Source organism: Balaenoptera physalus (genome assembly GCF_965194825.1).
Source record: "Balaenoptera physalus genome assembly, chromosome: 1".
In the NCBI taxonomy this organism is placed as follows: Eukaryota; Metazoa; Chordata; class Mammalia; order Artiodactyla; family Balaenopteridae; genus Balaenoptera; species Balaenoptera physalus.
In genome coordinates, this window is record NC_138882.1 from 189,373,541 (window position 1) to 189,387,439 (window position 13,899).

Below are 13,899 nucleotides of genomic sequence, written 5' to 3' on the forward strand. Positions count from 1 at the left end.
AGATGGGAGGGAGAAAAGCCAATAAAGACATTACAGACAGAGCTCATGACAGAGGGTAACGGGCGGGTCCCTCTGAGACCTGAAGAGGCAGCCCTGCAAGAAGCTGGGGAGAACATTCCGGATGAAGGGGAGCTTCGAGAGGAAAAGCCTTGAGGCAGGAACAAGCTCGGCTGCCAGGCGTCCAGAAGGAGGTGAGCGGGAGAGAGCAGGCAGGAGGGCAGGGCTCGCAGCACCAGGGGACGAGGCTGGACTTGTTTCTAAGCTCAGGGGAAGCCACTGGAGGGTCTGAAGCAGCAAACATCAAGATCTTCTGTACATTCACGGCCGCCCGGCCTGCTGCGGGGAGAGTGGCTACAGAAAGAGGAGACCGAGGAGAAGGCTGTGCGGTTGCCCAGGGGAGACAGTGCGGCCCGGACTAAAGTGGCATCAAAAAGGTAGCTGGACGGAGCGGACGGTCCTTTCTGGTGTCAGAACTGACTGGACCCGCTGACCGATGCGGGTAAGCACGATCAAGGGAGGGACCAAAGACAACTCCTAGGACTCGGGCCTGAGCAAAGACGGGCAGCGGCGGCATCTACTGAGACGAGGAGACTAGGAGAGGGATGGTCTGGTGGAGGGGAAACCAGGAGCTCCGTTTTAGGTGTGTTTAAGCTTAAGACATACAGGTGGAGACGTCAAGTTGCCTGGTGGACAGTTACTGAGAGGGTAAAAGAGGGTGAGACACAGAACACTGACCACAGAGCTCGGCAGTGACAACACCGACACCTGCTGTGCCTGGGACAGTGCGGAGATGCTAGGCACCGCCCCCCGGTCACATCCACGAGATCCCGCACGGCGGGTACCACGACTGTCCCCGTCACACCCACGAGATCCCGCACGGCGGGTACCACGACTGTCCTGGCTCTACGCGAGAGGAAAGAATCAGAGGCCCAGGGCTGGGACGAGCGGAGTCAGGAGCTGGTCAACCACACACATTACTCTCCCTCCTCCAGACCTCGGCATGAACTCTGATTATCAGTGACTCAAATACATACAACGCAATGGTCTAAAGGCTTAGGGTTCAAATGCACAACAGCTCAGACGACATGTTCACATTCAGCTGACTTGCCAAGATTTGGGCCAATCACAGCCTTACATACAGAAAAAGGTGACATCACAATAGGAAGTGCAGTCATTTATCCAAGGTTCACGAGCATCACCTATAACATGGGATCAGCTCTCCCACCCAGCAACTCCTACTCTTCCTTCAGGTCTCAGCTTCTAGGAGATTTTTACCGACCTCTTGGCCTCCCCTCCTGGGGGTCCTGTCTTTGGCCAGTTCACCTGACTAACTTGGTGCCTGTTTATCTCTCTTCCCTGGCACCCTTGAAGCTCCATCAAAGTAGGACTGCATCTGTCTGCTCCCTGCTGCGTCCCGAGCACCAGATGCACTGCTGCAGTCACATCGCAGAACACTGTATGGCCGAGAAAGTGAACACACACATGTCGTCAGGAATCACCTGCAAAGGCACAATGCTGAGAGGAAGAAACCTGATTGCTTTGATAAAAATTAAATTTGAAAATATGACATAAAATGACCAGAATAAACAGAATTTCAATCAATGAAAAATATAAGGGGAAATTAGAAATTCCATAGATGGGTTTTATGGATTAGGAACAGCTGGAAATAAAGTCAGTTATTAGAAGACAGATCTGGAGAGATTATGGTGAATGCAGGTTAAAGGGACAGAAAGACTCAACTCTCACACACACACAGTGTGACGGCTCTTCAAAATGAAACAGCACGTTGTTTAGGGAACCGGACACACATAGAAACAAGAAAGAGAAGCAAGGGGAAAGTCCACCTGAAACTTGGAACGCAAAGGACGGGGACTGGGATAGAATTTGGGGGAGGGACACAAGGTTGGCAGGTACCCCGGCATTCGTCACATCATAGTTTTGCATATCTTCCCTAGATTGTGTAAGCATTCTTTTTTATCCGGTCAATATTTAATTCAAACAAACAAAAAGAAGTGGTTCCTGGTTCAGATCTGCCTGGCCCACCTGCCCTGACCGGGCTCACCATCTCTCTCGAGCCAGCTGGACGCTGAGCAGGGACCACCTGCCCTGAGTTCAGCCCCACAGGCCAGGCCTGGTGGCGGCACCAGCACTGCGGGGCAGGAAGTGAGGCCCACAGCCAGCTCGTGGGAAGGTGCCCTCGTCCTCAGGGGTGGAGCGTGGGGCTGCAGCTCTGGCCGAGGAGGCAGAACCCCAGACGCACAGGACAACCAGCCCGGCGTGCCCGCCGCGAGAAGCCATGGCTGAGCTCCCAGCCCCGCCGCGGTCTGGTCTCCAAAGTTTGCACACTATCACTGAGAAGACATCAGAAAAAAGACAGTAATGATAATATTGATAATAACATGTATATCAGTCCATTTACCCCTGACAGTAACAACAGATAAAGGGGTCCTACTGCTACCCCCATTTTAAAATGTAAGGAAACTGAGGTTCAGAGAAGTCAGGTAACTGGCCCAAGGTCACACAGCTGGTATAAGGGGGTAAAAATGACATCTGAACCCAGGCAGCTGGCCCCAGAGCCTGCAATTCTCAGTGCCATCACAGCTCCCCTGTAGCTGCCCAGCACGCCCATCTAAACAGCCGCCTGTGTGGAGCAGAGCAGCACAAGCTCCAGCGGCTTTCAGAAGTGGAGCACGATGGTCAAAGCAGCAAGCCGAGCTGGGTCGTGGAGGGATGGGTCTAGGTAAGAGGTCAGGGACCCCAGCACCTAGCAGGCCAGAAAAGGTGTGAGAAGGACAAGGTAGGGCTGTGTCCCTCAGCTGCAGTCAGGCGGGGGGTACCTCACAGGTATGTGGGCCCACGGTGACCAAATCTTACAATTTTTAGAGAACATGAAAATCTGGATCATTAAGTGTAATCTCACTTGCACAGATAATTCAGATTTTTTAAACCGCTGTGTGTCTCAAAGGATATACGTGTGGGCTGACTCTGCCCCTGGACCGTGTCCTAGTTGGGGTGAGAAGCATGAGCCGGAGATCAGAGGCCCCGACACGCAGGTCAGACGGTGAGGGTGAGCCTGGTCTGGCAGAAGCGGCCAGGTTGTGATTCGGAATAGCAGGTATCGAGAACAGATGGAAAGGGCTTTGGAAACTAGACAGAGGGGTTTGAGGAGCTATTAAAAGTTCTTGACCTCACCAGTTAAATAGAGTTACTGTATGATCCAGCAATTCCACTCCTAGGTGCATACCCAAGAGAAATGAAAACATATGTCCACGTAAAAACTTGTACATGAATGTTCAGAGCAGCGTTATTCACAATAGCTGAGGGCTTCCCTGGTGGCGCAGTGGTTAAGAATCCGCCTGCAGGGGACACGGGTTCGAACCCTGGTCCGGGAAGATCCCACATGCCACAGAGCAACTAAGCCCGTGCGCCACAACTACTGAGCCTGCGCTCTAGAGCCCACGAGCCACAACTACTGAAGCCCGCATGCCTAGAGCCGGTGCTCTGCAACAAGAGAAGCCACCACAATGAGAAGCCCGCGCACCGCAACGAAGAGTAGCCCCTGCTCGCCACAACTAGAGAAAGCCCCCGTGCAGCAACAAAGACCCAGTGCAGCCATAAACAAATAAATAAATTAAAATAAAGTTCCCTTCACAATAGCCAAAAAGTAGAAACAACCCAAATGTCCACCAACTGATAAATGGATAAAATGTGGTCCATCCATCCACACAACAGAATGTTACTCAGCAAGAAAAAGAAATGAAGCACTGACACGGAGAACCTTGAAAACATTACGCTCAGTGAGAGAGGCCAGACACAGAGTCACATATTGCATATTCTATTTACATGAAATGTCCAGAACAGGTAAATCCATACAGACAGAGAGTAAGTTAACAGTTGCCAGGGGCTGGGGGCAGGGGGAACTCAGAGGTACAGAGCTTCTTTTGTGGGGTGATGAAAATGTTCTAAAACTGATTGTGGTGACGGATGCACAGCTCTGTGAATACACCGAAACCCACTGAATTGTAAACTTTAAATAAGTGAACTGTATGATATGTGAGTTGTATATCAATAAAACTTTTTTTAAAAAGGTGTTAAGAATAGGGAAGTGGAACCCTGAAGGAGACGCTGTGGGAAGATTAAGCCATCTCTGATTGGCAAGATGAACAGAGAGGGGACTGGTGGAAACGAAATCAACGGGGCAGCTTTTGCTGCAATCAAAGGAAGCAACAGGGGCCAGAGCAAACAGTGAAACACAGAGACATTATTCAGTGCACGAGTGAAGACTGCATGGTCACTGGCCGGATCCATGAAAGGCAGTGCAAGAGTTGTGATCTGGAGGCTCTGGAACCACGCTGCTCGGGTTCAAGTACCCACTCTGCCATCTTTCAGCCCTGTGACCCCGGGCGAGTGGCTCTACATCACATATAAAAGAGGACTGGTCACAGTACCTGCCTTGTAGGGCTGCTGTGAGGATTAATGGGGCTTGGAACAGTGCCTGGCATGCAGGAAACACTAATAAACAATGGCCAGCATTATTATTACGGGGGCTGTGAGAGAAAGGCTACCAGCTGGGCAACTCAGAGAATGGTCACCATTTGAAAATAAAGAAGTTAGAAAGAGCAGACAGTATTTCATGAGAAAAATGCAATGATGGTTTAAGTTCTAAATCTGCTGGGTCTGACATGGTGATACACATCCAGTGAAAATATCTCAAGGGTAGCTGGAGGTATAATACTAGGGCTTGGAAAGGCAATGAATGCTGGAGACAGACTAAATCTCATCACATCAAAGATGCCAATGATGGTGAAAGCATCATTATTTTGTCACCACTAAGAAACAGGCTGCCAATTCAACGATATCACCCCATCAATGGTAAACCCAACTTTAGAGAGGTTCAAATATGTAAAAATGGGTGTCTTAGAATCAGTGAAATACAGGAGATTAAAGAGTGTAAAGAGGATAATTAAAGCTTTGAGAACAGATGAATTCTTTATGGAGAGAACACAGCAGAGTCTTAAAAAGCCCTGTTATCTGCTTACTAGTCATTAGTTCAGCAAATCCCTAAGTGGCCCCCTTCCTATTTTTATCCTCTCTCACTCCTGGGGAGAACGCATTCATAGGTTTGCTACCCGCTGTGTAAAAGAGAGCTTCCTTCATTCCTTAATTTCAAGCTTCCGGACGGGGTGGAGGTGCGCCTGTGTTTAGCACAGCCCATACGTTTGTGGACTTTGAGCCTTTCCTGCTTAGCTGTACTTCCACTTAACGTGGAGTGATCAGGCCCAGGGCCGGCACCTCATGGGGGAGAGGACAGGCAGGGAGAGGAAGGTAGGGGCTGGTCCTCCTGACGGCACACAACAATGTGATTTCTTCTGGTTACCACCAGTTACTGTGGACTGATTTTTCCTGAAAATGACCCATAATGACTCCTAGCATCCTTCCTAGGTTGAAAGCTGAGGGGTAAAAACCCATCAATACATGAACAAGGACAGAATAAAGCATGACCAGGTGGGACGACAGGAACAAAGACCCCTATGAACTTGGCTCCCAAACTGCTGAAACCCAGAGCTCGTCCAAGTCACAGGGTCACAAGCACGGGAGCCCCGTCACTTTGCCCCTTGGTCGTGCTGCCCTTCGAAATCTCACGGGGCGGCGCCCCACGTGAGGCAGAAGCAGCTGTGTCCCACACGCCTGAGAAGAGCTGCTGCAAACCTACCACACCGGCAGGGACAGGGGAGACAGGGGCGCCCGATGTGGGCAAAGCTGTAGGAATACCACTAGCGATGGACGCTGCTGTTGCGAATTTTCTGGAAAACAGTCCGATAAGATGTAATAACCGCCATGAAGTCGTTTTCACCCTTCTGGCCTAGTCATTCCACTTCAGAAGTATACTTAAAGAAGAAATACTTTTTAGAACACTCATAAATGTTCTAGAATTAGATAATGGTTGCGTGACTGTGTGAATATATTAAAAACTACTGAATTGTACGCTTTAAAAAAGGGTAAATTTTATGGTATGTCAATCATATCTTAATTTTTTTTAAGTGTGCAAAGTACTATTTAAAATAGCAAAAAGTGGAAACTGAGATGCCTAATAATAGAATAATTCATATTCTGTGATATAAACAGAATTGAACAGAAACACAGAGCTACCAAAAGGTATATATTACACAAATTGTCAATACATGGAAACTTAAATACATATGTAAGTGAGAGAGAGAGATAATATTATGTGAAAAATGGACATAAGAGAATTGCAGATCAATTACGGGTCTTTATATAACCCAACACAAGTCACCTACAAGCCACGTGGAGCCCAGAGAGACGGAGAACACTGCTGCTTCCCCTCCCTGCCAGCCTGGAAGGAGAACAGCATCTCCATTTGTAGAGTATTTCCATGCACATTATCCGCTTTAATCCTTAAAACAATCCCAAGAGAGAGGCAACAGGGGTTACCATCATTATGTAGAGATTGTGCTGAAGATGAAGCCTTCAGATCTGGGACCAGAAACGCCCTCCTCATTGCCTCCACACTGTGGGAGATCCGGATTTTCCCAGCAAAACCAAAAAAAAACTAAAAGCCAGCTGCCATCTCTACCAGTAGCTTCTGGGACCGCTAAAAATAAAAAGGCGGAGGGCCAAGGAGAGTGAGGGTCCACGGGCTGGAGGCCCGGCAGCTGCCCTGGGCTCACCTTGCAGACAGCCCTACGGACGGCTGGAAGGGGAGCTGAGCGACCTCTCAGCCCCTCCTCACACACCAGGCTGGGAGGCAAGACAGCTGGTGCGTACCTGGGAGGATGCCGGCTGCCTTGGTCCCTCAGTGAGGGCTACAGAATGATCATTCCAACCCTCAGAGGTCAACGTGCGTCATGCCAATGTCAGAACAGGGACCCTCCCAAAGCAGTGACAGCTACACTGTCCTCAGGAAGTCTCCCTCCTTTCTCCTGCCAAAAAAAAAAAGTCTTCCAGCCAGAGGGGAATGTAGGGCAGCAGAGAGACGGCCCGAGCACATCCTGGCAGGAAGGCCGACTGCCGACGGACAGACTGAGGCTGCAGGCACAGTGGTGAGGAGCTTGGGTTCTGAGGGGCCACCGACCTGGGACCACATCCCAGCACCCCCGGAAGAAAGGGCAGCCTGGCCTGCACAGCTGCACCTCAGTCCATGAGCGACCAGCCCCCCTTTCAGCAGAGCCCTTCCCAGTGGCCGCGATGAGGGCCGGCAGGGGTCACCTCCACACACAGGCTAGTGGCCCAGCCAAGGTCACTCTTCGGACGGCCCGGAGTGCTGCTTCAGGAGACCCCGGCAGGTACCCAGGGTTTCTGTGACTCTCAGGGGCTCACTGGACGGGGACTCCCCAGAGGGGTACCCCAGATGAGGCTGAGAGCGAGCTGGGCGCTGGGGCTGCAGACGGACCACTTCTCCTCCCGCCTCCCCTTTGCTCTGTGCCCCTCCTGCCTATGCAGCAGCCTTGACTGCAGCAAACTCCTCTGGGCCAGAGGCTATGGCAGAAAAGGAGGAAAAACCTCTCCCACGGCCGCGGAGGTGGGCAGCTGGGGGCCTGGATGGTGGGGCTGGGGGTCAGGGAGACATCCAAACCACCTTGCAGCTCAGAAGCCCCCGTGCCAGCGCCCACAGCCCCTCCCTTTCCAGCACTCAGGCCGCAGTCTAGGCTGCCACCAGGAGCTGGGCCCTCCGGGGCCTCCTGGCACAGGAGTCAGGGAGGGGGATGGGGGAGGGGAGTGCCGCCACACTCTGTCCTTCTGCTTAACGGTCAGACCACGCGGCTCGGAATCCTGCCTGGACGCTTGCTGGCCATGCTCAGTCCTGCTGCGGCAGCTCGTCTGCTGAGCTCATCAAACGACACCAAGACACTGTGACCTCTGGCGGGGAGGGCAGTCTTTCCTCCTGCAGCCTCCCACCCCCAATCCCACGAGGAGGCACAGCTGAGGCCTTGATGTGCTGGGACAGGGCCTACTGGCCATGGTGGGGCGGCTGCAGGGTCCCCAGCTCCTGCAGGACCTCCCTGGGGATGGGCTCCAAAACAGGACCGAGAGGGGAGAGCAAGGATCCGTGCTGGGGCCACAGGGCTGCACCAGGCCGCTTCCTCGGGATGCAGAGAACCCTGTCATTCTGGGTCCCCGAGCCCCAGGGGAAAGAGAGACAGGCAGACAGAAGGTGGGGGGGGGGAGGGAGGGAAAGAGACAGACACAGACACAGAGAAGAAGAGACCCTCTGTTCTCACTGTTACCGAGGACCCAGGTCCACAGCCCCACCCTGCGGGGATGAGCACAGAGGCAGGAAGTCATCCCACCATACACTATCAATGCCTGTGTATCCAACCAGGAGGTAAATGGGCCGACCAGGGAGACCCAGCACCCAGGACAGCTGCAGTCCTGCGGCCACCTCTGACAAGGACAGTGGGCTGAACTATCCAACCTCTGGCTGCAAGCCCCTCAGGGCTGGTGGGTCCCCGCCGCCTGCCCTGCTCTGTCTCTCTCTGCCTCTGGGCCAGGTGAAGCAGCACGTGCTCTGGGGTTAGCAGCAGTGAGATCCACTGCTCGGAGCCCACACCCCGAAGGCGACAGGGCCTGAGCTTTGGTCACACACAGCAGCCCTGAAGGCAGAGGTGCGGCGCCACCCTCCTTCCTGGACCTCGGCTATTACATTGCCGCTCAAACCCGAGACTCTCCCTGCCATAGGCCTGCCGTGGCAAACAGACCTGCCCAGGCCTCTCCCTGCCTTTCTGTTTTGCCTTCTGTTTTCCTTTCTCCAACATCCAAAGGTACCTTCGCAAGGATAAGTAGGCCTGCAGTTTGCCTAGCCCCTGGCTCCGCAGGGATCCTGCAAATGACCTCAGATAGCAAGAAGGATGGGGTGGCAGGGTTGGAAGAAATAAGAGCCAACGACGCCAACTGGTAACTCCAGACATCACGACTCTTCCCCAACCCAGGGTGGGCCCGGGAAGGAGTTGCCAGAAATGGGCTAGGAGAGAAGACCCCGTGTCAAGCCCAGGCAGACAGGTGCTGGCCCCTGGCCCTGGCCCACAGCTGGGTTGCCAGGCCTCCTCCCATCCCGCCCCAGGCTCTCAGCGCCCGATCTATAGCTCGTCTCTCTGCAGATGAAGCCAGGGCGCAGCCCAGCCCTCACTGCCGCCAGGACACCCAACACACACAGGCACGAGGAGGAAACCCACGGCCTGAGCCCTTGCTGAGGACAGGCGGGGAAACGTGGGAGGCTTGGGAAGGATCCCCAAGACCCAGGAAGGCTCGCTGCAGTGGGGAGAGCACGTCTTCTCTCATATGGGTTCCAGATGGAGAAACCCAGCTCCCCTAAAGGACAGCAAAGCCCTTCGAGGCCTGCCTCCTGCCTGACACCCCAGCCCACCGTTCCTCCCCTCCCCACCCGCCCGGCCCCAAAGCACCATCTGCATCATTCACTGTGGAGCTTGTCCTGATATATCACCTCCCCCAGTGAACCCCTGAGGTATCAGGGGACTGCGGCTGGGTTTCACACCTCTCTATCACTGCAGCCCCCAGAGAGCTTCTATAGCACTAAACACACGTTCAAAGACAAAGGGGAGAAAGCTGAAAAGAGTCACCAAGGGAAAGAGAAAGAGACAGATATTCTGGTCCCCCATCCAGGCCCGAGGGGCCCTCCCCTCCACGCAGGCACACACTGTGGGGTGGGGACGGTGGCCTCCGGGACCGCCGCTCAGGCTGCGGAACACAGTGGTGGGGACGAGCTGGCTGCAGTGGTGCAGAGCCTGGTGCCGGAGCCAGACTGCCTGGACCAGGACCCGGCTCCACCACTTGCGGCCGTGACCTTGGGCTCGTCACCAAACCTCGTCTGTAGGTGGGAGCTGATAACAGTGCCCATCTCATATGGCTACTGGGGGCATCAGCAAACAGTAAGAATGAGCCTTAATGATTTGGGGTAAGAACCGATGCTTTAAACACACACAGTCAATGCTCACAGACGTGATGGAATCACGGAACGCTGGAGCTCAAAGGGCCTCAGCTGCTGTTGTCGACACAACCCGCTGGCCTCACAGATGAGGGACAGGAATGGACGTGCTGAGGTCACTCGGACGCAGAGACAGGCCTGACACTCAGGTGTCCCTACTCCCAGGTCAACACCACTCATTCCTGCGGTGTTTGGTCAGCACTTCCCAGGTGCGTGCCAGGTGCCAGCGAGGAGCTGGGAAAGACAGACGGGGCGGGGATGAGACGAGGCCAAGAGCGCAGAGGGGCAGGGACGGGAGGCACGTGCGCTCTGCGTGTGTGGCAGGAGCGGACCCTGTCAGGACGGTCAGCAGAGGCTCCCCAACAAAGTGACCAGCGAGCTGAGAATGAATGCACAAGAGATGAGCAGGGGAGGGGAGGAGAAGGCCGAGGGAGCCGCCGGTACCAGTACTGAATACCAGCCCGGGAGCCCTCGTGCCGGCTGCCGGTCTCCACCACACTCCCAGGAAAGCCAGCTGACCTCCCAGGGTTCATTGCCAGCCAGTGTTTCAGCACCTGGGCCAAGTCTACTTAACGGGACTGCATGCTCCCTAAGGGCAGCAAGGACCACGTGGGGGTTGCCTGCAGGCACCCTGGGGTGTGGCATGACCCAGAGCTGGGCACACGGCAGGCCCTGGAGGGAGACCACACACCCGCAGAAGCTTCCCTCTGAGAAGCACCGGCCAAGGCGTGGGGCCCAGGCAGACCCTCCAGTCCTGCGGGCCGACGCCTCACAACAGACGCGGGGCACCGAGCACGCACACACCTTCTGCGTCCACCGTCTCCTTCATGATGATCTCCACCCGCTCCACGTGGTGCCGGTTCCAGAGGCCGTCCAGGGCCTTGCGGTTCTGGTCTCGGAAAGGCAGGATCTGGGCCACCACCTGCCAGGGAAGGAGACTGTGGTGCTGTGGTTCCTCGCAGGACGAAGAGGGAATCCTGACCCAAGGAAGGGCCCCCAGCCTCTCTACCCCCTGCTCAGAAGAGACGCTCTCGGCAGCAACAGTCCCTGGACGCCAGGGCTTCACAGCCCAGTAAGGACTCCAAAAACCTCTCAGTAACCTACACAGGGTCACCAGCTTTTTCTTTTGCAGAGAAAGAAAATATTTAAGGATTCTCTATCTTCTATTATCATCAATTTTTAATAAAAGAGATATTTTAACACTAAAAATGGAGCACGAAAAGCTTCAAACTGAATACCATCCAGTTTTGGTTTTTTTTCTAATTTCTCCCATAAACAAGTGAAAAAACCTACCAGGATGGGCAACTGGCCTGAGGACCTGTCTTTGGAATATTGCAGCTCCAAACAGGGCTGGACGGAAGGCGATGCCTCTGCCCCAGATGACTATGTGGTGCCCCCCCTGTGGCCCTGGGCCCACGTCCTGGTCAGCACCAGAGAACACAGGTGCTTGTGTATTCTCTGCTGCGGTTTCCAGGAAGAGGTGTCCCGAAGGGGCCCTGAAGGTATGTTCAGAGTGAACTGGCCAGCTGACTAGCATCCCCCAGGAGGCCAGCCCCTCGCTCCACCACAGGGCCTGGATGAGAAGCATGGACTTAGGGTCCCTATTACATTTTAAGATCTCGTTACCAGCCTTCTGGTTCAAAACAGAACTCAGGAAGAAAAAGGTACTGAGAAAGAGCCGATGGCTGTGGAGGAAGGTGGTTAATTCTAATTCCCACAGCATGCCCAGCTGGAAGCCAGGTGCAGACCTCAGAGTCTCAGGGCCCCCTCTGCAGAGAATACAGGGCAACGCAGAGACATCAGAGCCCAAACCCTGGCTGGGAAACAAAGAGCACAGGATACACTAAAGAACAGGTGGCTGGACACGTGGACATGGGCCAAGCAGTCCTGCCCTTGCCACTCACCGCCTTTCCTCCGGCCTCTTGCCTCCTGCCCACAGTCAAGATGACCATGGAAGCCCAGATTTCACGACGCCTTCAGGCCCAATTCCGCCATCGGTGTGGCCCTGTGGACGGGGTCTACCTGCACCAGCTCCCTCCACCCCTGCAGGCTCACCTGCTTGCCCAGGTAATGGTCTACCCGGTACATCTCCTCCTCTTGGAAAAAGCTCCCAAGTTCTGTGGCCAGCTGCTGGGCTGAGCGGTGGTCATGGCCAAAGGGTTTCTCAAGGACAACGCGCAGCCAGGCACCTGGGCCTGGACGGCAGCTGCTGTTGATGCTGCGGGCAATGTCTGCATAGGCGAAGGGTGGCACCGAGAAGTAGAAAATCCTGCCGGCCTCCTGGAGGCCTTCGTGCTGGACCCAGGCCTCAATGTCCTTGCTCAGGACCAGATAGTCCTCAGGTGTCTTCAGGCGGCGGTACTCGCTCAGCTGCTGGAACTGAGCCTTGAGCTCAGCACAGCGACCGGGAGCTGTGTCCCTGGGGCAGGAGAGGGACTCCAGGACCTTGGCTATGACCTCCTGGCCCTGCTTGGTGTTCGTCAAAGCAGTCCCGTGGAAGCGAAAACTGTGGCCCTTCCCCGCCTCCTCCAGGTACAGCTGGAACAGCCCCTGCCATAGGTATTTTCTGGCCAGGTCCCCGGTGGCTCCCAGCAGGATTACGGAGACATGTCCCTGGAGCTCCTGGGCCTGCAGGCAGCCCAGCAGGGCCACGCACACGGCCGCCGTGAGCATATTCCAAGCGCCTGCGTGCCTGGGGCACATGGGGAAGACAGACAAGGAACAAGGAAGGATCAGACACGGCTCAGGCGGCTGCGATGCGGGAGGGAAACACACTTCTAGGTTATCAAACACTTCCTGCCTGGCAAGAAACAGCCACCTGGTTCTCAGGAAAATGTTACAGTCCCGCAGCTTCCCTCTCCCTCCTCAGCAGCTTGGCTTCTCTGCCTCAGTGGGTCAGGAGCCTGCCCGTAAGCAAGGATGCCGCCACTTGCTAGAGGCGGGCCGTCCTGCTGCAGGAGCAGGGCAAGGGGGCACCAGCCCCCGGGGAGGTCCCAGTGCTGCCGTGCGCTTGCGGCTGTCCGCTCTACGACCGAGGCCAGTCCCGTCCACAAGCACGGGTGGCCGGGGCCATTGGAGCAGCAGGCCTTGGTCTCGGATGATGGCTGGAACTTTGGGAGGAGACATCACTGCCCCCTCACTCCTTCCTCTGCTCTTCCCTTGTCTACTGGGCTCCAAGCACAAAATGATCACTCGTCACTGCTACAGCACGGTGATCAAAAACACGGACTCCAGAACCAACTGGCTGAGTTTGAATCCCAGCTCAGTCCTTACTCTGAACAATTATTTAACCTCTCTGGGACTTCCCTGGTGGTCCAGTGGGTAAGACTCCGTGCTCCCAATGCAGGGGGCCTGGGTTTGATCCCTGGTCAGGGAACTAGATCCCGCATGCATGCCACAACTGAAAGATCCTGTGTGCCGCAACTAAGACCAGTGCAGCCAAAATAAATAAATAAACAAACAAACATTTTCAAAAAAAATTATTTAACCTCTCTGTACCTCAGTTTCCTCATCGGAAATGGGGGTATTAGTGGTACCTACACCATAGGGCTGTTACAAGGATAAAATGAGTTAACATTGAAAACATGTTTAGGAGAATGCCTATCTGCTATAATGCACTATATAAGTGTAGCTATCATTATGGAATATTGCTAATAGTAGCAAACACTGAATGCTAGCATGTGCCCAACATGGAGCTAAGCACTACTGTGCATTGGCTCTCACGGAATCCAGACAAGAGCCCTGAAAAGAACCAGTGGAGGGGGTACTATCATAGCCCCCCCATTTTGCAGATAGACAAGCTGAGGCTCAGGCAGGTGAAGGTCCCGTGGTGAGAAAGCGGGGAGCCGGGCAGGCACCAGGCTCCTTGGCTCCAGAGCTGATGGGAAGCAATTATACACTGCAGCCTCGCCAAAGTAAGCCTAACTTCTTGGCTAGTT

The 13,899-nt window shown here is 54.4% G+C and overlaps 1 protein-coding gene across 3 annotated transcripts in view; it reads right to left on the minus strand.

Moving 5' to 3' along the window:
• H6PD (hexose-6-phosphate dehydrogenase/glucose 1-dehydrogenase) overlaps window positions 1-13,899 on the minus strand; it is a 35,915-nt gene that overhangs the window by 5,225 nt on the left and 16,791 nt on the right. For all 3 annotated transcript variants that reach the window (XM_082461209.1, XM_082461210.1, XM_082461208.1), the window contains 2 exons: window positions 12,017-12,653; window positions 10,766-10,883 (listed from right to left, as the gene is read on the minus strand). In XM_082461209.1, coding sequence (XP_082317335.1) covers window positions 10,766-10,883; window positions 12,017-12,653 — 755 coding nt within the window. The remainder of the gene's footprint in view (window positions 1-10,765; window positions 10,884-12,016; window positions 12,654-13,899) is intronic.